Genomic DNA, 25,047 nt, shown 5'->3' on the forward strand with positions numbered 1-25,047 from the left:
GTGTTGGAAGGGGCTGTCAATAATATGGGGTAGGGAGATGGAACTAGCTGATGTTCTGGAGAGGCTGGCCCTCTAGGTTTCAGGACTTCTCTTGTCTAGGGACCCATTTGGAGGTTAAGTTCTCTCCTTGTTTTTTTGACATGGGCAGGCATGGGGAATCGAACCCGGGTCTCTGGCATGACAGGCAAGAATTCTGCCACTGAGCCACTGTTGCACTGCCCCATTTCAATGTTTTTTAAAAAATATTTTTTTGAGATCTTCATACACCATGTTGTATACAGTGGCTCATAATCCTTTTAAGTTAGGATTCCCCGCCTTTTCTTACATTTCCTAATTTAATAATTACATTCTTTACAAATCAAATAAATGTACGATAAAAGGAATATGAAACCTCAGTGGATAACCATGCTTTGATTCTTTGGACTACTGCTGATGGTTTAAGAACAGATTTCAAATAATTTTGTTTAGTTTAGTGAAATAAACCCAGTAATAATTCTGGGACTGGCCAGAGTGGTAGAATGAAGAGGTATTTGGAGAGTGCTACTTTTGGAGCCCTCTGTGGAATGGAACCATTGCAATTTGAATAGGAGTTAAAGATGTTTTAATGTCTAGATTTGTCAACACAGAGGAAAAGATGGGCATGAAATGAAAACTCAGGATTGTAGGTTTTAAATGGGTGCCAGTCCTCTGACTTTGGGTGCTTTGCATTTGTTATGTGTAGGGATTGGGCTCAGTGACACTAAGGCCTATTTTAATCTATAATTTTCATGTGTGATTTATTAATTAGCCTTATTATTATATCTGAGTTTAGTCGTGTATGCAGACTAGAACACAACACAGATGTTGTCCTAGGTATATGGATTTGATGCTGAAAATTCCAAATTAGACAATCTAAGTAGTGCTTTTTCTAAAGAGCACTCCAAAAATAATTGGCAACTGCCCTACAATGTTACCCCTAAATAAATGGAAGAGAATCTACGTTAGAAAAAACTTTTAAGTGCTTCATTTGTATTAGAAAGCAGAGTAAACTTTTTAAGGAAAAGTAGAGTTGAAGGCTCCATCTGGTGGTGACCCCATAAAATTTCAAGACATTTAAATTAGAGCGGTTCATCTGACCGTGTAGTATAGGCATCTCCAGTTTAGAAACATCTATGGATTCAGAAATAGGAAGGAAAATACTGGCTGTTATGTCTTAACTAATATTTAAGATTACTAAATGAGGTCTTCCATAGGGTTTTTAGAACACGTGCCCCCAGATTGTCTTTGGCAAATAAATTCCAAGTTCAAAAGTCTGTGGGAAATGTGCTTAAATCTCATACTTGAGCATTCAGTTAGCATACTATTGAGAACTATTTTACATCATTTAACTCAACTTTATTTGACCATAGAACATTTTCCTTTCTTTTTTTAAATATTCCCTGGCATTTTGAGAAATGCCAGTTTGAGGAAGTAATGATTTTAATGGTGTTTGTTTTTTAAAAAAGGCTTTTTTTTGGTGGGGGGGAGGGGTTTGGATCAGACTTTATATTTTATCATTAATCCCTTAATACATAAGAATCAAAATCCTGGAATGACAGGATGTTTCCTTTCTGCCCTTAAAAATGTACTGTTACATATTGATTCTTGAGTTTGAGAAAATCATCTAGGATATGGTCACCAAAGACTAACATTCTGAGATTTAGCTTATGTGAATAATTTACCATTATTGTTAAGGTCTAGAGCGTTGCTTTCTGTCTCTTTGCATTCATCTTTTCAATTCTGAATCCTCAATTATAAAGCATGTTAAAGTATACTGTTCTAGTTTGCTAGCTGCTGGAATGCAATATACCAGAAACATAATGGCTTTTAAAATGGGAAATTTAGTAAGTTGTAGTTTACAGTTCTAAGGCTGAGAAAATGTTCCAATTAAAGCAAATCTATGGAAATGTCCAATCTAAGGCATCCAGGGAAAGATACCTTGGTTCAAGAAGGCCGATGAAGTTCAGGGTTTCTCAAGTGGAAAGGCACATGGCGAACACCGTCAGGGTTTCTCTCTCAGCTTGAAGGGCACATGGTGAGCACAGTGTCATCTGCTAGCTTTCTCTTCAACTCCCCAGGAAGCATTTTCCTTCCTCATCTCCAAAACTCGCTGGCTGGTGGACTCTCTGCTTTGTGAATTGCCGTTGTTAAATTCTCTGCTCTCTCTGAATCTCTAGCTTTCTCCAAAATGTTTTATAGGATTTCAGTAAACTAATCAAGACCCACCCGAATGGGTGGAGACATGTCTCCACCTAATCCAGTTTAACAACCACTCTTGATTGAGTCACATCTCCAGGGAGATGATCTAATTACAGATTCAAATTTACAGTACTAATAGGGATTAGAAGAAACAGCTGGATTTATAAAATGGGATTAGGATTAAAACATGGCTTTTCTAGGGTACATACATCCTTTCAAACCAGCACATATACTGTAAATTTTTGAAATTTGCTGTAATACTTTGGGCATTGCAAAAAAGAAAACTGGATGATGTATTATTAAACTCATTATTGTGTTATCTAATGCAATTAAATCATTTTATTCTTATTTTAGTTTTTTTTTAAGCATAGTTTGGAATAATAAGTTTTGATGAAATATTTCCATAGATGATGAAATAGTAAAATGTTTTAAGATATAGGAAAAATAAGATCACTAAGACCACTACGGAAGAATAAAAGTCACAAAATATCAATCCTTACAAATAGTTAGAACTGCTCCAAAAAGAAACTGAAAAACTAAAATTGTGTCCAGCAGATCCTGATGGTATATCTGAGGGTTAAATTCATGAATTCATTTATCTTAAGGTACATAAAGAAAATACAAATGAATTTATTACCCCTCCTAAAATCTATTTCATGTGTCAGGAAATCTATTTCATGTGTCACCTGAAAACAAAGGGATAACGTTTTTTAGACTTCACTGAACTCAGGATGCCTTTCTGGAGATCTCTGAATGAATGATATTACCAAAGGTGCTGTACTTGGTTTGTTCTTCACTGAATTTCAGGATCCCAGTGGATCCTTTCATCTGTGTCTTTTGCCCTACTCATTCTTGTATCTTGGTTCTGTATGTATATCTGAATTCTTTTTTTTTTTCATATGAAGTTGCATTTTTTATTTGGGGGGGCAGTATAATATCTGGAGTCCAGGTGAGCCTGTCGAGGTGAATTCCGTTTTTATACCATTGCCCACAGCTGTTTACTTTCTGAGCTTTCCAGTCAAGAATGTGCATTAAGGTATGCCCTGAACTCACTTTATTTGCAATCTGAGGCTGAATTTTGGCTTTCGATTCTCATTCACTCTTCCAGGTTGTATTAAAATCTCACAAACAAACTCATCCTCTTCCACTTTCCAAAAGAACCTTAGCATACACTTTTTATGTTTGGCATTTATCTTTATTTTTCAAGAATGTAAGCTTTGGAGAAAAAGGATTTGATCTTTTTTCCTATTTCGTAAAATGCTTACAGGGCTAAGCTTTGCACTATTTTAGGTACTGTCATACCTGAAATTAATTCCTCTAGCAACTGCTCTCTGAAGGGTGGGATCGCCTGAGACCACCAATGCAGAATGTCATTTCAAGTGGTAGCTGTCTCATTTTGCACAGTTCCCTTCTTGGAAAGAGAAGCAGCAAATGCATTACGATTAATACCAAGACTGTATTGTGTTTGTGTGTGTGTGTGTGTGTGTGTGTGTGTGTGTGTGTTCTTGAGAGGAGGTGGAGATGGGATGACAGAGGCAGGATAGGAGGAAAGAGGTAGATAAACTGACTAGGAAAACATAAATAATATGTAAACTTTTGCAGGCAGGGGATTTTGGCCCATTTTGCTTATGCCATATCCTCAGCATCTCAACTGTGCCTGGCACATAGTAAGTTTTCAGTAAATATTTGTTGCTCTAGGTGAGAGAACATTTCATGTTTTATTTTTCTAGGAGACCTGGTTCTAGGAATCAACCGGGACCGTACAGAAGAGGATGCGCTGGAGAGCGGTTCCGTTTCTGTCCGCGAGCTGAGCTGTCTGCACCGCCAGAACGGAAGGACTCCCTACTCTCTCGGCGACCCGCGGGGAGCGGGCTCCTCCCGGGGTCCCATGGAGGGGAGAGGAAGGCACTTCGCCCGCACAGCCCCACTGCCGGCTCCTTCACCACCCCAGTCCTGGGGCCTTCCTGAGTATCCCACCGGGTTTCAGTCCTAGTTTGCGTGGTTCCACCCCTCCGGCGCTGTCTGGAACCTTCTTCCTCCTCTCCGCGCTCTAGTCACCGCCCTCCTCTCGGCTTCCCCTGGGTTCGCGCACGTCCCCCGCCTCGGTCTGCCCCTCCCCTGCAGCTTCGACCCCGCCCCTCCTTTCGCCACCACGCCCCGCTCCGCCCCGCCCCTTACCCCTCACGCCCCGCCCCTCCCTCCTCTCGCCCCGCCCCCTCTCCTTGACGTGGCATAGGCGGCACCAGCCATGTTGGCCAGGCCGAGGTCCGTGAGCAGGCCGGGGGCGGGCCTTCGGCGGCGGTGATCACCTTGCTCCTGCTGCTCCAGCTCGGCGGAAGGGATTCGTTTCTGCGAGGCGGCGGCTGCGACTGGCGCGGATCCCGTGGGGTGGGACTGTGGTATGGTCGAACTTCAGGGTCTCCTGCTCCTCGCTCCCCGTGGGGCCGCGGGCGCTTAGCGGGAAGCTGGGGAAGAGTGTGTGTGTGTGAGTGTGAGTGTGTGTGTGTGAGTGTGTGTGTGTGTGCTGTGCGGCTACCGGGCGGGCCGGGGTCTTGGGTGTGAGACTCGCTCGCGCTCCCGGGGACCGAGGGCGGGCGGGCTGTGTCGCGGGCTGCGCCAGGCCTGGCTGGGGAGCGTTGAGCTCTGAACCTGTCAGGCTTCCACCTTTTGCTTCATTCTCCCGGGGCCTTGGGGCCGAGCCCCCCACCCACCGCCCCTAGACCAGGTGCCTAAGACGGGAGTAGGCGGGGTGAGAGACGGCTGTTAGAGCATCTCGCCCAGCACCGGCACCCCCGCCTCGGGGCGACCCCGCCTCTTCCCGGCTCGCGACCGCTTCTGGACACTTCGGCGTCTTGTTCATTCCTTCCCTGATCTGAAGGGCCCCAGACTTTGAACCGAGGTGACTTCGTCACCCGTAGTTTGGCCTCGGGAGTTAAAGGGGAGAAGAAGGTGCCAGGTAGTTAACGCCTCGGACTTCGGTTACCAGTGGAGTTCGATTTTCAGGTTGGGCCAATCCTGTCCTGTTGGGTTGGGATTCTGCCATTGTGTTTTCCCGTTTTGGTGGGAAAGATGCTAAAGTCCTAGTAAATCTACAAAGTAATCACTAGAGCGGGGTTATTTAATTCACGTTTTCACGTGAACTTCTTCAGCCTCTACCCCCTCCCCCACCCCCACCGCCGCTCCGCAAAGCCATGGATAACTAGCCAAATTAACGTGGTTGAAAATAGCTTGTTTTAAATATAGACCTAAATATAGGTGCACGTAGTCTCTCATCTCTGCCCTTCCCAATAGTCTACTTAACACCATTTCGTAAGTTAAACCATTTTTAATTGACTCATAGAATTTTAGGGTTAAAAGTGACCTTGAAGTTTTCTAGTCGAAACCCTTTATCTTTACAGATGAGAAAATTGAGGCTCAAGAAAGGTTAAGAGTTTTGTTCAGGATCATAAAGCCAAGTGAGTGAAAGTAGTTTAAGACGTTTCATAGAAGCTTTTAAAAACCAAAAAAAATAGAGGCACATTTGCCTGTTAACAAATATATTTGATTAGAAGAAATTAAAATTTTACTTGAAAAACCATAGGAATGCTTTTCAATTAGCTGTCTACCAAAGGGTAAAAGTCATGTTTGGTATTCTAGCTTGAAGTGACAAATGCTTTCCTTTAAGTTCTACTGGGAGAAATTATTTAACTAAAGTAACCCCCTCTGATTATAAATTGTGCTGAAAATGGGACATATTTTTAGAATGGTCTTTTATGTTTTTGGTAAAAAAAATTTTTCGTCCAGTTTAGGATCTCACAGCTTTATTGAGCGATTCGTGAATCCTGCAGCATCCTATTGGAAGGGAGCTCCATTAAAGGGATGGAAAGATGTTCATATAGGATAAATGGGGAGGCAAATGAGAAAATGTTCTGACTGGCTGGCATTTTTCTTGGGTGGGTGGGGGGTCTTACAAACTGAGGAGCAGGTGGTTGCCTAGCATTGAAGAGGTTAGTTGGTGATAAAGATGTGATTTTATTTAAATTTGGTCTTCAGGTCTTTGGGGCATTATAAGAAATAGGTTATTTTTTAGGAAGTAGATACTTATCATGGGGTTTAGCACAGCCTCCAGGTTGTGCCTACTAGATTTATTTTATCATTTCATACCATTTTTTTCTTTAAACTATTGCTAGAATGTTATGTCTGCATCCTAATGTAGTGTATTAATAATGTGTATTTGGTTTTATACTTCTATGCAAATATATGTTAGTATTGGGGAGAGGGTGCTTGTTACATGATGCGCTAGTTTGTGAAAGAACTTTGTTTCAGATATGCCTTTGTTGGACAGGGGATCAAGCTGGAAAATTTGATAGTAAAATTAGTGATTTTAAGATTGAGCAGTTCCTATCTTGGAAAGGTGAGGGAAGTCAGAGGTGGTGCATAGCATTTGGACCAATAAAGAAGAAACAGGTGGGACACTTTAAAATCCTCTTCAGGGCCAGCCGGGTGGCTCAGCAGGCAGAGTTCTCGCCTGCCATGCCGGAGACTTAGGTTGGGTTCCCAGTGCCTGCCCACATAAAAAAAAATCCTATTGAAAGTGATAATGTAAAATACTTAAAGTGTGTGATGTATATGCTTCAGGACCTCATTTCTTCTTACTGGTGCATAATGTTCCATCATATGTACATCCCATATTTTGTTCACCCACTTGTCTGTTGATGGACACTTGGGTTGTTTTCCATCTTTTGACAGTTGTGAATAATGCCGTTATGAACATCAGTGTGCAAATGACTTTTCGTGACACTGTTTTCAGCAGTGTCGTAGGGCAACTTGATATTTAGTTTTCTAAGGAGTTCTGTAGTGGCTGTACTATTATACGTTCCCACCAGCAGTGAATAAGTGTTGCAGTTTCTCCACATCCTCTCCAAAATTTGTAGCTTCCTGTTTGTTTTATGGCTGCCATTCTTGTAGGTGTGAAGTGATATCATTGTGGTTTTGATTTGCATTTTCCTTATAACTAATGAAGGTAAACATCTTTTCGTGTGCTTTTTAGCCATTTGTATTTCTTCTTTAGAAAAGTTTTATTCATGTATTTCCCATTTTATAATTGGGTTATTTGCTCTTTTATTGTTGAGTTGTATGTTTTTAAATATATATTGTATAGCAGACTCTTATCAAATATATGGTTTCCAAATATATTCTCCCATTTGAGTTGACTACCTCGTCACCTTTTTGATAAATTCCTTTGAGGCACATAAGCTTTTGATTTTGAGGAGTTACCATTTATCTATTTTTTTTTTAATTGCTTATGCTGTGGATATAAGGTCTAAGAAGCTACCTCTTATTACTAGACCTTGGGGATGTTTTCCTATATTTTCGTCTGTAAGTTTTATGGTACTGGCTCTTGTATTTAGGTCTTTGATCTACTTCGAGTTTTGAGTTTTATGGCTCTTATATTTAGGTCTTTGATCCATTTTGAGTTTATTTGGCTATGGATATCCAGTTCTCCCAGCCCCATTTATTTAAAACACTATTCTGTCCTAGTTCAGTGGCTTTGGGGGTCTTGTCGAAGATCAATTCACCATTGAACTGGGGATCTATTTCTGAACTCTCAGTTAATGGGTGTGATTTAACTGACAAGTATGATCTTAGAGCAGAGAGGTTGAGAGGGATGACAGTGAGGAGGAAGGAGGGAAATGGTACTCAAATATCACTCAGGTGATATTTAGGTGGTCTTAATAAAAAGTAAGGGTTGAGAGTTATAATCCAGCTTGTTAACTTATTATAGAAATTTAAACCTGGCCACAACCTGTGTGTAAGGATCTTCATATTAAGTCTTAGGCAGACTTTCCCAAGTAAGTTTTCTGAGATAATTAAGCCCGAATGTCCTAAGGCACTAGCTCTCAGGACCCCCTTTTATTTATTTGTTTATTTTTATTTGTGAAGTATAACATACATACAAAGCAAAGAAAGAAAAAAGCAGTAATTTTCAAAGCGCACTTCAACAAGTAGTTACAGATAGTTACAGAATAGATACTAGTTTGTCATGGTCTACCATTCTGCCATCTCAGATTTTTCCTTCTAGCTGCTCCAAAACACTGGAGTCTAGTAGGAATATTAATATAGTGATTTAGTGGCCATACTCGTTTGTTAAATCCCATTTTGTCTGTTATATCGCCTCCTTCTCCATTAATCCTTGGCCCAAATCTATAGGGATCTTTGAGCAATGCTTGTTCTGACTTTTTCATGTTGAGAAGAGGTGTCTGACACTAACAGATAGGGGATGTAATTAATTGATAATCTTGGAGAGGCTGGTCCCTCTGAGTTTCAGGATTTATCTTGAAACCATTTGGGAATTTTATGTACCAGGATGGCAAACTTAGCAGATGAAACCTTTATAGAGTCTCGGTTAGGTGTTCTTAAGAGTCAACAGAAATGATGTTGATTGAGGTTTAGCAAACCATGGCAGTTAGCACTATCTAATGGAAGTTTGCATAAGAGTGGCCTCCAGAATAGCCTTTTGCCCTTTGTACTCTAAAATATCATTGAGGATCCAAAGTGCTTTTGTTTATATTGGTTATATATTTTGATATTTACCGTATTAGAAATTACAACTGAAAAATTTTAAAAATATTTATTAATTTGTTAAAAGCATAAATCTATTGTTTTACAATAGATAGATGCATTTTAAATTATACATGCAATTATTATGATAAACAGAAAATGGCATTTGTTTTATGTTCTGTAGAAATAATGGTAGGGATGACATAGGCCTAGAATTTATATTTACTTCTATAGCATGGACTGAATTTCTCTCCCAAAGGAGAAATTCCTATCTCTCCTCTTACTGCCTCCTGAATCAGAGCTGAAATTAGCATCTTCTAAGTCTTCTCTATTTCCAGACTCAGTTTTTCATTATTTCTTAACAGTTACTTCTCCTTGAAAGCTCATACCATCCTTCTCAAAGTTGTCTCCTATTTTACCTTCAGGATAGTCTTTTTTTTTCCCAAATGAAATATTGTTTCTAATCTCTGGGCTTTCTAATCACATTTTTTTAAAACTTTTTTTTTTAGTGTATAGTATAACATATATACAAAGCAAAGAATTAAAAAAGCAATAATTTTCAAAGCGCTCGTCAACAAGTAGTTGCAGTACAGATCCCAGAGTTTGTCATGGGCTACCATACGACAGGATAGTCTTTTGCAAGCTTAATCTTATTTTTGGATTCCTCTTCAGTACTTATAAACCTTTGAAAAGCCCATGGTTTCTTTTGATTAGTATTAAATTCTCTTGTCTCTGAGATTCTGCATGATAGGAAGAAATACAATGTTTTTTTTTTTTTCTTTAATTTTTATTATTTCTCGTTTTGGAAGGAGTGCATGGGCTGGGAATATTATTCCTTTTAAAGAAGAAAAAGTCATTAGCTAAAAAAGAGAAATTCCTTTAGCTACTTGAGCTATTTAGAGGAGTTGTTAAGCTTCACTTTTGGTAATTTATAGTATCAAAATTATTTTAAATTTTTTTCTAAAATTAAAATTATTAATGTATCTAACATGCTTTTTTTTTTTTTTTTTCAAAAATACCTTCCCTTGCCTCCCTTATATTTTACAGTCAGTTCCTAGACCAACCATCTACTTCAGCATTGATGCTGGTTCTTTTGACACCCTGGCTTCGTAATTCTTCAGTTCTTTTAACTTGGTATAGTTCAACTCTCTGCTCTTTCAGTCTTTTGACTAGCCATATAGCACTTGAAACTCTTTTTCCTTCCAGACCTTTAAATTCTTTCATAACTTAGAGTGGGAGTGTATAATATAGCACCGTTGATGAGGGAGGAAAGCTGACATTCCAGACAGGTAGAGACTAATGAGATAATGCCTCTTGATGCTGGTCTCTCCCCACAGCAATATTCTCCTCCCCTTAGTAGTGAACTTAAGTTATTGTGCTGTAGTGACAATTCTCAAATTAGAGTTCAAAATACTCTTATAAATTGAATGTTAAAAGTATTGTGAATTAAATTTCTGCAAAAAAGTTTGATGGGCAAGTCATAGGGAATACCATTTATCAAGCATCTTATTGTGTCATGAAGTTTACCCAGCTTTTGGAAAATCTTTTTATGTGCCATGGAACATTCTCTTCTAGAAATGTTAGTGAAAACATGTCATTTTCTGAATAGAAAACCATATAGGTTTAGAATTTTGTGGTTTTGATAATCTGTTTATTAGAATAATGTAACTCATAAGGCTGGTGTGGGAAACATAGGATCTAAGTTTCCCTCCCTATTTTTGCTTTTCTTTCCTGTAGGTCCTAGAGTAAACAGGGTACTTAATATTTTTTTGCCATAGTTTTCACAAGTGAATAGCAAAGAATAGAATATTTCATTTGGTTTAAAATAAATTGAGTTCTTTAGAGGCATTTATTATTAATTCATTAATTGTCAGTAGGGTTATTGTGGCACTTGCTAAGTTTTTTCTGAGATAAGTATTTTTGGTTAGGATTTTTAATGGGCTAATATTTCTGAAAATGGGGGAAAATACTTATTTTTGAGTTTTGTTAATTTTCCTCGAGTTTTTCTTATTATCTTTTTATTTTGTTACAGAAATAAAAAGCAAATTCTAAAATGACAACCTATTTGGAATTCATCCAACAAAATGAAGAAAGAGATGGAGTCCGATTTAGTTGGAATGTTTGGCCATCGAGTCGACTAGAAGCTACAAGAATGGTCGTTCCAGTGGCAGCCCTGTTTACACCACTGAAAGAGCGACCTGATTTGCCTCCTATTCAATATGAACCTGTTCTGTGTAGTAGGACCACTTGCCGTGCAGTTTTGAATCCTTTATGGTAAGTAAGAGTATGGAAAAAACTAATATGGCAGTATGAATTAAAATATGTAGTTTCTTTCTTGCTTATTTATATGAAAGTGTCTTTTTTTTGGTTTATAGTTATTTTTTCAAATTAGGTTAGTCAGAGAAACTAAAAGTACAGAAAATTTTAGGATCTTTCTAGTTGTAGTGAGTTGATAATGAATATGAAGAGACCAAATGTAAAACATAAAAATCATTAGATCCATGGTGCTGGCTGTGTAGCAGCCTAGCTTATGTCATTAGAAAAGTCAGAATCTAGTGTCATGGGGTTTGGTAAATGTCATTTTTTGTTGTATAAGCCAAAATTCAGGAATCATCTTACTCCTCTTTCCATTTCCTTTTTCTTCCCTATCCAGTCTACTAACAAATCTGGTCATTTCTACTCCAGAATATTATGAATTTTATCTCCTTCACTCAGTCTTCATTACTACCATCTGATTCAGGAGATTTCCACCTTTTTTGGGAAGTTTTCAGTATCCTCCTTACTGAGCTTCCTGTTTCCATTCTTGTCTTTCAGGAGTCCATTCACTCAGAAGCCAGAGTTTTTTGTTTTTTTATCGTCATTGTTATTTTTTGTTTTCTGGGTGCATGGTCTGAGAAACGAACCTGGGTCTCCCACATGGAAGGCGAGCATTCTACCACTGAACCACCCGTGCACCCCAGAAGCTAGAGCTTTAAGAATATAAATCAGATTATTATGAGTCTCTAATATCTTCCTATTATACTTGGAATGAAAAATCCAAACCTCTCATTAGAACCTATAATGCCTACATGATCTATCTGTATTTCTGTTTTCCTCTTGAATCATCCATCTTTCTTGTTCTCTTCTACATTGTATCTTAGCCATGTTGCCCTCTTTCTGACTCTTGGACACACCAAACTTATTCTTTTACTTACGCCTTTTACCTCAGTTGCTCTTGTCCCACATTTTCCTGTTACTAGATCCTTTTCATTCAGATAATAACTTCAACTGTCTATTTAAAGAAGAGTTCCTTTAAAGTAGTCCTCCCGAACACATTCTTACATCTTGCTTTGTTTTTTTAGTCTTGATTTATAGTATCTAAAATTATCTAGTGTGTTTTATATATCTACTTGTCTATATTTCCCTTTTGGAATGTAAGCACAGTGAGAGGAGGGACCTTTTCTGTTTTGTTCACTGTCATATCACCAGTATCTGGAATAATAGCTGGTACACATTAGACATTTAATAAATATCTTTTAGAAATGAATGAATAAATGTTTTCTAGATCTGAGTCCAGAAGTTACTAAAGTCATTTGAAGGAAAAATAGAATTATCTTAGTTTGTTGATGTTTGCTATATATTATAAGCTAATAGTTTATTCACCATTTTGGGGAACCCTGTATGTGCTGAAAGTGGCAACATTTAAAAATACCTGACTTTTAAAAATCACATTGACAATTTAATGTGTTCATGTTTTAGAAATAAATTAATTTTGTCAAAACGATATTCTTAGAAAGTTGAATTGAAACCTGAAATATCTTTACTTTTCTTAAAACAGTCAGGTGGATTATCGAGCAAAACTCTGGGCTTGCAATTTTTGTTATCAAAGAAATCAGGTAAGAAAACCCCCATTTAAGATGTTAATGCTGTCATACTATTTGGTCATACAGAAATGTGTATGTTTAAAAATAAAGATAAAACAATTTTTAAAAAAGTACTTATTTTTAAAATAATCAGATGGTTGGGAAATGATTATTTTTGGTTTAAAATTTCATTACTCTTTCTGGCAAATAATTTGTTACAAATTTTTGTTTTTTTCTATCTAGTTTCCACCTACTTATGCTGGTATATCTGAACTGAATCAACCTGCTGAGCTTTTACCTCAGTTTTCTAGCATTGAATATGTAGTTCTGGTAAGAACATGAGAGCAAATCTTTAAGTTTTTAAATATCCAGTAATATACTTCATACCAAAGTAATGTTAAATTGAAAGTTATCAACTTTGAGTCTCACGTTGAATCAATGGAGCATTTCAAAGGTTAAAAACTGTTAAGATAAATTTGAGCAAGGTAAATTCTCTCGTAGTTATGATGGGTGGCTGAGATACCGGTCATAGTGGAACAATCTGTTATACTGATTAGATTAATTAAATATCAATCTTGTTTTGTAGTTAGAAGATGAGTTCACAAATGCTAAGTCAGTATGATGTTGGAGCCTGTTGATGTATCCCCAGTCTAGTTAATGAAATCATTCTTGCATTGGTCCTTGTTAGAAACATCATTTTTCTTCCCTCTTTGAACACCTTCACATAGTTGTCTGTGTATTTTATTTTCTTTCTTTTTAGCTTTCTATTTATTGTCTGTATATTTTAGGTGTGGGAGTAAAAGAATGTTTTGGTAACTTTTATGAATGTTGTGGAGAAAGCAATAATATAGTTCACTTGAGCCAGTCAGTAATTTGTACAGCCTGTCCAGTTTCCAGTTCTTTGAAAATTGAGTTCAGGTTAAGATAATTAATTATTTTATAAAAATTACCTCATTTTATTTTTAAGCTATATATTTGTTATTTTAATATTTTAGAAATAAAAGAATCCTTGTTAAATGAAAGGTCATGAAATTAAACAAAATAGAAGGTGAAAGTATTCTCTACATAACTACACATAATGTTTTAAAACTTGATTTTTCATTTAGTGATGATATGCCTTATATTTTTCCATGATAGCAAATGTAACCTGCTTCATTTCTGAAGTGGTGGTATTAGAATTTTATTGTATGGGTGTACTGTAAATTATTTTATTAGTTCTCTTGTCTTTTTATATGTGCTAAAGTGTTATTACCTTTAAAACAAAAGCTGATGTTTTCTTACTTTTATAATTTTTTTAAAAGCGTGGTCCTCAGATGCCTTTGATATTCCTCTATGTGGTTGATACTTGTATGGATGATGAAGATTTACAAGCCCTCAAAGAATCTATGCAGATGTCTCTAAGTCTCTTACCACCCACGGCTTTGGTTGGACTTATTACTTTTGGGAGAATGGTACAAGTTCATGAACTTGGATGTGAGGGTATTTCAAAAAGTTATGTCTTCAGAGGAACAAAAGATCTGTCTGCTAAACAACTGCAGGTAAATAACAAAAAAGTTAGTTTTACTGTGTCTATCAGCATCACTGTATGTGTATTGCCCTCAGTTTTCTTTCATTTGCCTTAAATTGTTATTATGTAGATGGAAGACCCTTCACTTTGAACTGGATCTTTAAAATTTAGTGTATCTGTAGCCAGTTCAGTTGACTGTTCTCTTCTCCTCATGGCGTTCTGGTGTGCAGTGGCTGCAGACAATGGCCTCTTTGGTAGTGTATGTAGCCTGTTGCTTGTATGATTTGCCTAAGGGACCCTGGAGACAGCCTTTTCCTGTAGATCTCGTGCCATCCCTAATCTAGGCTCCAGTCAAATATGTGAGTTGCCTTTGGTAAGCCCCAGGTACAGTGGCCAGGGTCCACATCAGCCAGATAATCAGGTCCATCTGCACCAAGCTTTAAAACAAGAAGCATGAGATTGACGTGCTGTTCAGGGCCAAGTTCAAGTTTCCTGGCTGCCAGAAAATCCATTCCAATAAGTGGGCTTTGCAAAATTTAATGCTGCTAAATTCAAACATACTGGCTGAGAAACATCTTATCCCAGATGGTTGTGGGTTCAGATCAGTGGCTTCCCAATCATGGCCCCTTAGACAAGTGGCAGGCCCTGTACTTGTGAAGGCTTTGCCAGCATTGCCCTCACCTCACTTGCGCCCACTAATAAACTACTTCTCGGTTAGATAGAAAAAAATTATAGTGAAATTGATGGTATTTTACTAGAGATGTGAAGAACTTATAGAAGGGGCATGTTGAAGGCTGAGAAAAAGCAACCACAGAATATGGTTTTTCATTCTTGGCATCTCACTTAGGAACTAAACTTGTTATGTTTGCCAAGAGGAGATATTTTGAGGATTTGGGAATTATTAATATATGAACTATAGTTATATATTTTTCATAACCTAGGACAACATTTTTATCACTAGAACAAATTGATGCTTTATCTTCCAAGGCAAGAGAGTTTTGTGAGTTATGTGTAGTGTGTACTACAGTCATCTGGGAAGATATTTCAAAATCTTTTGTGTGCCAAGAGACTTTGATAGACCATGAGAGAGTGTGAGTGAAGGTATGTTTGTATTGGGGGATTGTGGATAGGTAGGCCTGTTCATATAATTATTTTGAAAAAACTTTTGGGTGCATGGGTGGTTCAGTGGTAGAATGCTCGTCTTCCATGCAGGAGACCTGGGTTTGATTCCTGGACCATGCTCCCCGCCCCCCCAAAACAAAACAAAACGAAACAACTTTCTGAGGGATTCTGGTACAAACCTAATTGGAATTATTTTCCTAGGAGATGGTAGATAAGCCTGGCATGAAGTAGACAATTTTTAGACTTTCAAGGCATCAAATAGCCCAAAATGAAGAACAGAAGATCTTGATGTTTACTCTAATTTTAAGCTTGGAGATTGAGAGAGTGGTGCTACAGTTAACTGAGATAAAACATACTGGAGGAATTTGCAAGCTTAGAGGGAGAGGGTAATGAACTCAGTTTAATGAAAGTTGAGTTTGAAGTGCTTTTAGGATAAACAGATGGAGATAGATTGTTAGAATTACAGGTTTAACTCCGAGATTTGGAAGTGATTGGCATCTAGAGAGTAAATGAGATCACCTAAAAGGAAGAGAAGACCAAGGATAGAATTTGCCCGACACATAATGTATGGGGCATTTGGTAAAGTATCTGGAGACCAAAAGAGATTGAGACAGAAAGCTAGATGGAAATAGAGGACAGGGTGGCAAGGGGGAAGAAAACTTAAACAATGTGGTAGTGTCAGCAACAGTGAACTGTTGAGGAGAAGGGAACCTTAGAATTTACTATTAAATTTGATTATTAGTTAACCAGACGGAAAAGTCACCTGGTTTAGAGGTGTTTTGGGAGGAGATATTTTGGCATTTGAGCAGTGAATGAGATTTGACGAAAGTGGAGGAAATTAAAGTCTGTGCTTTTTGAAGTGATTTTTTTTGTTGAAGATAAGGAAGTATGAGAGGAGGGGCACTTTAGTAGGAGGGACACTTGACTTAGGAGGGAGACACTTGACTGTGTTTATACACACAGAAGGGAAAGAGACTAGAGAGAGGGTGAGAATGAGGAGTGAGGTTTAAGAAAACATGGTTGCGGGGTTGGGGATTCCATTAGGAACAAGGAAGCAGAATACCTTGGAGAGGATTTCCATGAGACAGAGAAAGTGACCAAGTTTTAACCTCTGTGTCTCAGGTTTTTCATCTGTAAAACGGGGATAATAATAATATCTACCTTACAAGGTGGTCAAGAGAATTAAGTCAATTGTGTATTTAAGCATTTGCTGTTATTAATGTGATTTATTTAAAGTGGTTTAATGTTAGATCTGATTGTATAGCACTTTTTATTTAAGTTGTATAATGCATGCATAACACATCTTCTTTGCAATAGGCAAGTGAATGAATGCCCACAGATTAAATTTTTTCCCATTAAAAAGTTTTTGTTTTCCTTCTTAGTCTTAGAGTTAAATGTTAGACTTTTCTAGTTTTATTCCCTTGATTGATCTCTTTGCTTGTTTTTTCATCCTTCATGAAAGGGATAACCATGATCTGTTTTGCAAGATTGTTGTTATTAGTGTTAAATGAAGTAATATAAATAAGAATACTCAGAGTAAAGCGTTATAGGACTTTGTAACAAAACCTGGATTAAAATCTTGCTTTGCCACTTACTGGTTGTGTGATTGTAGGCAAATTACTTAGCCTTTTTGAATATTAACTTTCATTTGTAAGGCAGGGATTACATGTAAAGTTTATCACAGAATCTGGGACATAGTATGTTCTCAGTAAAAACTTGCTGTTCCTGTTGGTAATATAAGTAATACTGTAGTATTATTCATTGATTTTTTTTTCTTTGCAGATCTTTAGACTTTCTGGTTTTCAGTTTCGTACTTTTTTTTTTTTCAAAAAATATTTTTATTGACAAATCTTCATACACATACAGTTCATACATAGTGTACAGTCTTTGGCTTACAATATCATCACTTGGTTGTGTATTCATCACCATGATCATTTTTAGAACATTTGCATCACTCCAGAAAAATTAATGAAAAGAAAAAAGAAAAAAACTCCAAATCCCACACTCCTCCCTCTCACTGACCACTAGTATTTCAATCTACCCAATTTATTTACCCCTTATCCCCCCTATTATTTATTTATTTTTTATCCATATTTTTTTACTCATCTATCCATACTCTGGATAAAAGGAGCATCCGGCACAAGGTTTTCATAATCACACAGTCACATTGTAAAAGTTATATCGTTATACAATCACCTTCAAGAATCAGGGCTACTGGAACACAGCTCAGCAGTGTCAGGTACTTTACTCTAGCCACTCCATTACACCCTAAACTAAAAAGGGAGAGCTCTATACTGCATGAGAATAAGCTCCAGGATAACCTCTTGACTTTGTTGGAAATCTCTCTGCCCCTGAAACTTTTATTTTGTCTAATTTCTCTCTTCCCCTTTTTGGTCAAGAAGACTTCCTCAGTCCCATTGCTCTGTGCTCTTATTCTGTTAAGGGGCTAGGGACTTTTGGACGGAGGTAAATCAGTAAAATGACGTTTTCATGAGTCTAGAGAGGAATTCTATACACATTTAAGATTCTAAGTAAAACTAAGTTTGGTTAGGTATTGAGTCAGAAAATTAAAAAGTATAGACATATGAGGTATGGGGGTATTTTGTAATCCTCTTTTGTATGAGTTCGTATACTTCTCCTTTATGACAGTTATTACACTGTGCTTTTATACTTATCTGATGATTTGGTTATTACTGTCTGTTTCACTAGATTTTAATATCCATGAGGTCAGGGACTATGTATTTTTCATCATTATATGCCTGGTACATAGCAGATGCTTAAGAAATAATTGCTGAGAGGGAGGAATGAATGCAAGTTAAGAAGTATAGACATTCAAGTTGCATAGTAATTTATTTTGACTGTTGTTAAGTAATACCTTGTTTCTGAGCTAGTATCTCTCCTCTTTGGTCACATACCACGTTGTACTTTGCTCTCAGCTAGTATCTCTCCTCTTTGCTCACATACCACGTTGTACTTTGCTCTATCATGAATATTTCGTCATGTTATTGTTACTGTTTACCATACAGTCTTCCTCACTAGACTGCTTTCTTATGAAAGAGACCTTGATTATTCTTGTGCATCTAATGTCTAGCACAGCACCTTGCATTTGATAAAGTTAATAATGCTTTGTAGAAGTAATTAAATGGATTTCACACAAAGAATCTCTTCACAGGAAATGCTGGGGCTCTCTAAAGTACCAGTTACTCAAGCAGCACGTGGTCCTCAGGTACAACAGCCACCTCCTTCCAATAGGTAATAATGAAATATTATTAATAATAGATAATTAATTATTACATTATCTGTTAAATAATAATTAATCAAATCATTACTCAATTTATTGGATCATAATTAAATTTCCAATAGCTAACAAATTCTGATGGTAATAAGAAGTTTTTAGTTCCTGCAGCTATTTTAAGCATCCCATACCATTAACTTGAATGCAGACATTAAATGCTTGTATATTGTTAAATATTTTTAGGAATATAAATGGATTGCTTAGTGCCACTTTTTAAAGAGTTGAGGCAGAGTCATATCACGGAAATGGTTAATTTCTCATCATTAAATGAGGAAAATTTCACGCGGCAGACCCGGGTTCAATTCCCTGACCATGCACCCCCCCCCCAAAAAAAACTTAAAATGTATATTTTTTATTAAAGTATTTTTCAAGTTTTAAGTATTTTTCTTTATTTTTAAGAAAGTAGAAAATGTATATCTATAACTCTCACCCACAAACATTTATAAATGGCCTTTTATTTAATTTTGTTTTGTAGATTCTTACAGCCAGTACAGAAAATAGACATGAATCTCACAGATCTTCTGGGAGAACTTCAGAGAGACCCTTGGCCTGTACCTCAGGGGAAGAGACCTTTGCGTTCTTCTGGGGTGGCACTTTCCATAGCTGTAGGACTACTCGAGGTAGTGATGATGTCTTTTCTCGGGGAAGAATGTAAATGTGTGTATATGTAGATTGGTATATACAAGATAATGTAGATTGGTATATACAAGTGAAAATCAGGTCAAAGAACAGTCAATATGTGACTTATTTTGCAAAGTTTTCTACTGTATCCTTTTGTGCATAGAGAATAGCTCAGGTATTAACAGTGGTATGATTTGGGGAATTTTACTTTTAAGCAGATTTTGAATTTTTTACGCTACACATATCTTTATAATTATATGGAAAAGGGAATTTTAAAAAAATGTCTTTTTAAAATTTGAAATAATATCAAACTTATAGAAAAGTTGGAAGTACTGTTAAGATAACTTTTTTCCCTGAGCTATTTGAGATTATGTTGCTGATATGATGTTTTTTTTAAAAAAATTTATTTATTAATTAATTAAAAAAAAATTAAGAACAATGATATGATGTTCTTTTTTTTTTTTTTTTTTTTAAAGGAAAGACAGAGAGAAGGAAGGAAGGATAGAAGGAAGGAAGAGAGGAAGAAAGGGAAACATCTTTTTTAAACATTTTCTTGTTTTATTGTATTTTGTTTCTCCGTTTTCGTTACATGGGCTGGGGCCGGGAATCGAACCGAGGTCCTCCGGCATAGCAGGCAAGCACTCTGCCCGCTGAGCCACCGCGGCCCGCCCAGATATGATGTTCTTAACCCCTGAATACTTTAGTTGTGTTTCTTACAAACCAGGACATTCTCCTACATAGTCAATAAAATATTAGAACTAGGATATTAACACTGATACATTACCACTATTTAATATACAGATCCCATTCAAGTTTTAAAGTTGTCCCAATAATTTCCTTTACTAAAAGGATTTAGTTCACAGTCATTCATTACATTAATGGTTGCCTCTATTTAGTCTATCTAAAACAGTTCCTTAAACTTCCTTGACTTTTTTTTGGGGGGGGGAAGGGGGTTGCTTCATGGGCCAGGAATCAAACCTGGGTCTCCTGCATGGCAAGTGAGAATCCTATCACTGAACTACCGTTGCACCCCTTTTTCTTCCTTGACTTTTATAGAAAATCTTGATATGTTTAAAAATTTCAGTCGGTTATTTTGTAGGGTGTTCCTCAATTCGGGTTTGTCTGATGTATCCTCCTGATTAGATTTAAGTTTGGAATCTTTGGGAGGAATATCACAAGTAATTCTGTGTTCTTCTCATAGTATTCTATCAGGTGACACATGATTTTTGTCTTACTGCTGATGATTTGCACTTTGATCACTTTATTAAGGTTGTGTCTGCCATTGTAAAGTTACTCTTATTTTCCTCTTTATATTGCATAAGCATCAGGTTGTAAGGATCTTTGAAACTATGTAAATACCCCATTTTTCATCAAATTTTCACTTCATTTATTTATTAGTACCACTATGGACTCATGGTTTCCTATTTTGCTCAGCGAGTTATAATGTACTATCATTAGTTTTTTCTTTACTTTGACTTAATTTCAAACAATGCAAAAGTTACAGGAATGATTTAAAGAATTCCCCTACATCTTTGACCTGCAGTCCTTAAATTTTAATATTTTCATTATTTGCTTTATCATTCTCTCTCTATATATGTTGTATATATGTATATATCATGATGTATATAAATATATATAAACACACACATATTTATAAATTTTAAAAGCCATTTGAAAGTCAGTTATAAAGATTATGTCCCTTTACTTTTTCTTTTTTTTACATGGGCATGCACTGGGAATTGAACCAATTGGCAGATGAGAACTCTGCCTGCTGAGCCACCAGCCCGCTGTATCAATCTTTTTTTGAAGTATTCCCAGTTATCTTTTGGTTTTCTGAAATTTGTCTTCTAGAAAATTTTTTAAGAAGGGCTATGAGTAATTTTTTGAGGTTTTGCCTGTTTAAACTGTTTTTCTATGGCCTTGATACTTGAAGGACAGCTTGGGTGGATATAAAATCCTTGCTTGGTTCCTACTTCCTTTCCTGAAATTTTTTGAAAATGCTACTCCAATGTTTTGTTGCACTGATGTTCTTTTTAAGAAGTCTGATACCAGTATAACTCTCTTGCCCTTGTACATGATTTGATCATTTTACCTGGAGGCCCTGAATAAACATATATATATGTATATATATTCAGACCTTTTTTTTTTCCTCAAACTTTTCTTGGATTACAGTTTTAAGTATTAGTTTTTTTTTTGCATGGGCAGGCACCGGGAATTGAACCCGGGTCTCCAGCATGGCAGGCGAGGATTCTGCCTGCTAAGCCACCATCACGCTGACCTAAGTATTAGTTTTGTTCCATTGCTTTGCTTATCTTCTTTAAGAAATCCAGTTATACTTCTCTTGTCTTTCATGTTAGTCACTTTCTAACCCTTTAAATTCCTTATTCATATTTTTTCTCTTTGTTATTTTCTTGCTTTTCTTTAATGCCTTTTATTAAATTTTCATTTGAATCTGACAGTTGTTTTAGCCCTGCTGTTAGCTTCCCTCTTTTCTCTTTATACATGCTTTCCCCCAACTGCCCTTGCTGTATGTAAAGATTTAGGAGATAGCTCGCTAGGGATTTAGTGTTTATTATTTTTTTTGCCTATAGGAAATTTGAAATCTGAATGTTCTTTGTGTTGTAGTTTTATGAAGGTATGTGTTTTGTATGCTTTTATTTGTTGTTCTTGTTCTTCACTGATGTTTTGGCCTTGTACAGCTGCCGTTACCTCACCTACACAGAATAAAAAGGGTATTTTTATCTATTAAACTAGTTTAAGAAAATTATAAAAGTAGTAAGTATTACTTATAAAATCGTTCAAACAATATATAAGGGTGTTTAAAGGCATCTTTTCTTCTTCTCAAGATTTGTTAATGATATGATTTTTTTGATTATCATCAAAGTTTATATCATTTACATTTTGTTCTAAAGCTGTACTGAAATGTGGAAAATACACTCCATTTTTTCCAGTAACTGCATTTTGAAATTGCCAATTAATATGATTATATAAATATTCATTGTGGAACAATGTGGAGTGATTATATATGTATAGAAGAGGAAAGGTAATCCTTTCGTCTGCAGTTTTGCTGCTTCATGGAGAATCTTTTATGTAAAAAAGTCCTATGATATATTTTAATTTCTTTCTAGATTCCTTTATTTCCTTTGGATTGCATTTGTTATCCTTTGGTTTCTTATAAAGTTTCTGAGTTCTTCCAAACCCAAAAATGTCTTTTATTTTGCCCTCTCACTTGATTGGTAATTTAAATGGGTGTGGAATTCTAAGTTTAGAGTAATCTTTGCCTGGATCTTTGAGCCATTCCTCTCCAGTATTCTAACATACAACTTAGTTGATGAAAATTATAATTTAATTTATTCTCATTTTTGTTCCTTTTTAAAAATTTATTTTTCCTACTGACATTTTTAGAGTGTTTTAGAAAGTTCTCTAACTTTAGAGATCTGAAATTTCATTAGGATGTGTTTAGGCTAATTTTTTTCATTAATTATGCTTGTTTTTAAGAGGCCCATTAGTTTGGAAGCCTCGTGTCATTATGTAGCTTAAGTTTAAGTTTTGTTCTTTTTTTTTCACTTTTTAACCTCCATGTCTCTTTATATCTATTCTTTTCCTCATGTATTTCCTTTTCTTTTTTAATCCTATTTCAGGGAGATTTTCTCAACTTTATTTTCCATATCTTTAACTTGGTCTTCAACCATAACTTTAATCTCATCCAATTTTTAGTTTTGCAGTGCTGTTTTTAATTTCAGTATCTCTAGAGAGTTGTCATATTTGTTGTCTTATCCACTGTAACATATATTCTGTTCTGCATCTCTCAGTCCCCAATTTCTATACTAAGAACCTTCTCCAGACAGATGGTCCACGTTCTACTGAGAGCAGTTCTTAGGAATGGCTGATAGCAAAAGTCCAATCCAATGTGTTTTGTGGGTCCCTCAAAATTTTTTGTCTATTGATAGCAGTCTTCCTTGTTTTTCATTGTTGTAGTTTTTAAAAAAGAATACTTTTTCTTATTTCATTGGAATCTTGGGAAAAAGGTAAAATAGACTGGGGTACTCAGTCCATCAGCTTGAACCAGAAGTATCAGCCATGTTATGTTTTAAACATAGAAAACCAAAGCAAAGCAACAACAGAAGAAATTGCCCTATCTTTTTTTCCTTCTGTCTCTGCTTTCCCAATCTGGAATTAGTTAACTAGAAGGAGAAATATCTTGGTTTAGAAGGTTCAGGTTTATAGATTATTTTTAAATTAGGAACACACTATTTAAAATAGAATTTCAAAAGAAAGGTATTTAAGTTTTATTTCCTTGTTTTATCATTTCAAGTGTTTGATTATTTTATTTCTTGAGAAATATGTACATTTCTACGTTCCTCTTTTCTAGAAGAAGATATCAAAATTCATTGTCAAAAATGTGTGTTCACATGCTTTCCTTTAAGCTGTTTTTGACGGTCACTCTTTCCCAATAGTGTACCTTTCCCAACACTGGTGCTCGTATCATGATGTTCATTGGTGGTCCAGCAACTCAGGGGCCTGGAATGGTGGTTGGAGACGAATTGAAGATACCTATAAGGTCATGGCATGACATTGAAAAAGACAATGCCAAGTATGTTAAAAAGGGAACTAAGGTAAGTATGTTTTTTTGTCTATTTGATTTATTAGAAAATAAGTATTCATTTGATGGGAGAGGGAGCACACAAATATGATAGGAATATGATGCGAAGTCTGGTTGTTTCGCTGCTATTCAGATTTTGGAGAACTGTTCTCTCTGTTTTTTTTCTTTATAACTGAAGTTATAATTTTTTTTGCTTTAAACACTTAAAAACTTAATAGTAGGTATCAATAGGCATTTCCTTGAAGAATACTCCTCAGGAAAGATTTCTTAAAGTTTCCAGTTTCCATTTCTAAGAGGCCTTCTTTAACATTTCCTCTCTCTCTCTGTATATATATTGTTCAAGCTTGAAAAGTCCATCAGTTTCTCTTGAGTTGTTTTCTGTTCATGGAACTTCACCTTTATTTGGGCTTTGTTGTACAAATATATTTTCACTAATTTGATTCTTGATTCTTGTGTTTATTATACTTGCTAATAACCCTGCTAATTTTTTTTCTTAAAGTCTGTAGAGTTTGCAGTTTTTACTTAGTTGTGTTATATCATCTCATTTTTTTGTGTGTGTTTGCCATTTTTACTATATAAAGTAATTAATGACAGATAATTTCTCTCATAATTAGTGGATACTTTTTTTCTGTGCACTAATTTTTCTTTTGAGCTTAGAATTTTTCTTGGGTTGATCTTACAACAAATGTTTTAGATTTGCTTATCTTACTGCTTTTGTTTTTGCAGGCGTTTTTGTTTCTTGGGTGTGGGTTTAGCTAGGAAAAGAAGTTCTGTATTGTTGTTCTACCATGGTAATATACGAAGCGCAAGATGTTCAGTATGCTTTTCTTCTAGGGCTTTATCTAGAAAGAATGGCTTGTATTGAAAAGAATGTGAAGATATCAGACTTACAGAGTTATTGTATCATTTTATGAGATATAGAAAGTTAAATAAGAACAAATCATGTGTAAGTTATGATAGATTGTTCTTTCAGTCTTCCTTAGATATTTTGATATGTTAATGGAAAAAGATAATTAAAAAAAATTTTTATTAATAAAACCAGTCGGCATACAATATGAACATTCTTTTTTCATCACATAGTTATATATTCATCAACATGATCATTTCTTAGAAAAGTTGCAGCAATTCAGTAAAAGAAATAAAAAGAAAACAGAAAATTCATATGTACCATACCTTACCCCTCCCTTTCATTGATCACTGGCATTTCAATGTACTAAATTTATTTTAACATTTGTTTCCCCTATTATTTATTTATTTTTAATCCATATGTTTCACTCATCTGTCCATAAGGTAGATAAAA

At 36.0% G+C, this 25,047-nt stretch overlaps 1 protein-coding gene and 1 non-coding gene across 7 annotated transcripts in view; both read left to right on the forward strand.

The window, feature by feature from the left end:
* The window catches only part of SEC23A (SEC23 homolog A, COPII component), a 65,048-nt gene that overhangs the window by 3,647 nt on the left and 36,354 nt on the right, over nucleotides 1-25,047 (forward strand). The window contains exons 1-9 of one of the 6 annotated variants that reach the window (XM_077126895.1): nucleotides 4,428-4,616; nucleotides 5,616-5,672; nucleotides 10,790-11,031; nucleotides 12,575-12,632; nucleotides 12,843-12,929; nucleotides 13,901-14,137; nucleotides 18,401-18,480; nucleotides 18,999-19,143; nucleotides 23,602-23,760. In XM_077126895.1, coding sequence (XP_076983010.1) covers nucleotides 10,811-11,031; nucleotides 12,575-12,632; nucleotides 12,843-12,929; nucleotides 13,901-14,137; nucleotides 18,401-18,480; nucleotides 18,999-19,143; nucleotides 23,602-23,760 — 987 coding nt within the window. In that variant the 5' untranslated portion in view covers nucleotides 4,428-4,616; nucleotides 5,616-5,672; nucleotides 10,790-10,810. Of the gene's footprint in view, nucleotides 1-4,427; nucleotides 4,617-4,827; nucleotides 5,221-5,615; nucleotides 5,673-10,789; nucleotides 11,032-12,574; nucleotides 12,633-12,842; nucleotides 12,930-13,900; nucleotides 14,138-18,400; nucleotides 18,481-18,998; nucleotides 19,144-23,601; nucleotides 23,761-25,047 lie in introns of those variants that run through there. The other 5 variants (XM_077126896.1, XM_077126898.1, XM_077126894.1 and 2 more) reach the window with 5 other exon arrangements.
* Nucleotides 14,283-14,416, forward strand: LOC143656651 (small nucleolar RNA SNORA70). The gene has a single exon (XR_013162558.1). It is a non-coding gene; the product is annotated as a small nucleolar RNA SNORA70 (small nucleolar RNA).

The sequence above is a fragment of the Tamandua tetradactyla genome, chromosome 14, assembly GCF_023851605.1.
Source record: "Tamandua tetradactyla isolate mTamTet1 chromosome 14, mTamTet1.pri, whole genome shotgun sequence".
NCBI lineage: Eukaryota > Metazoa > Chordata > Mammalia > Pilosa > Myrmecophagidae > Tamandua > Tamandua tetradactyla.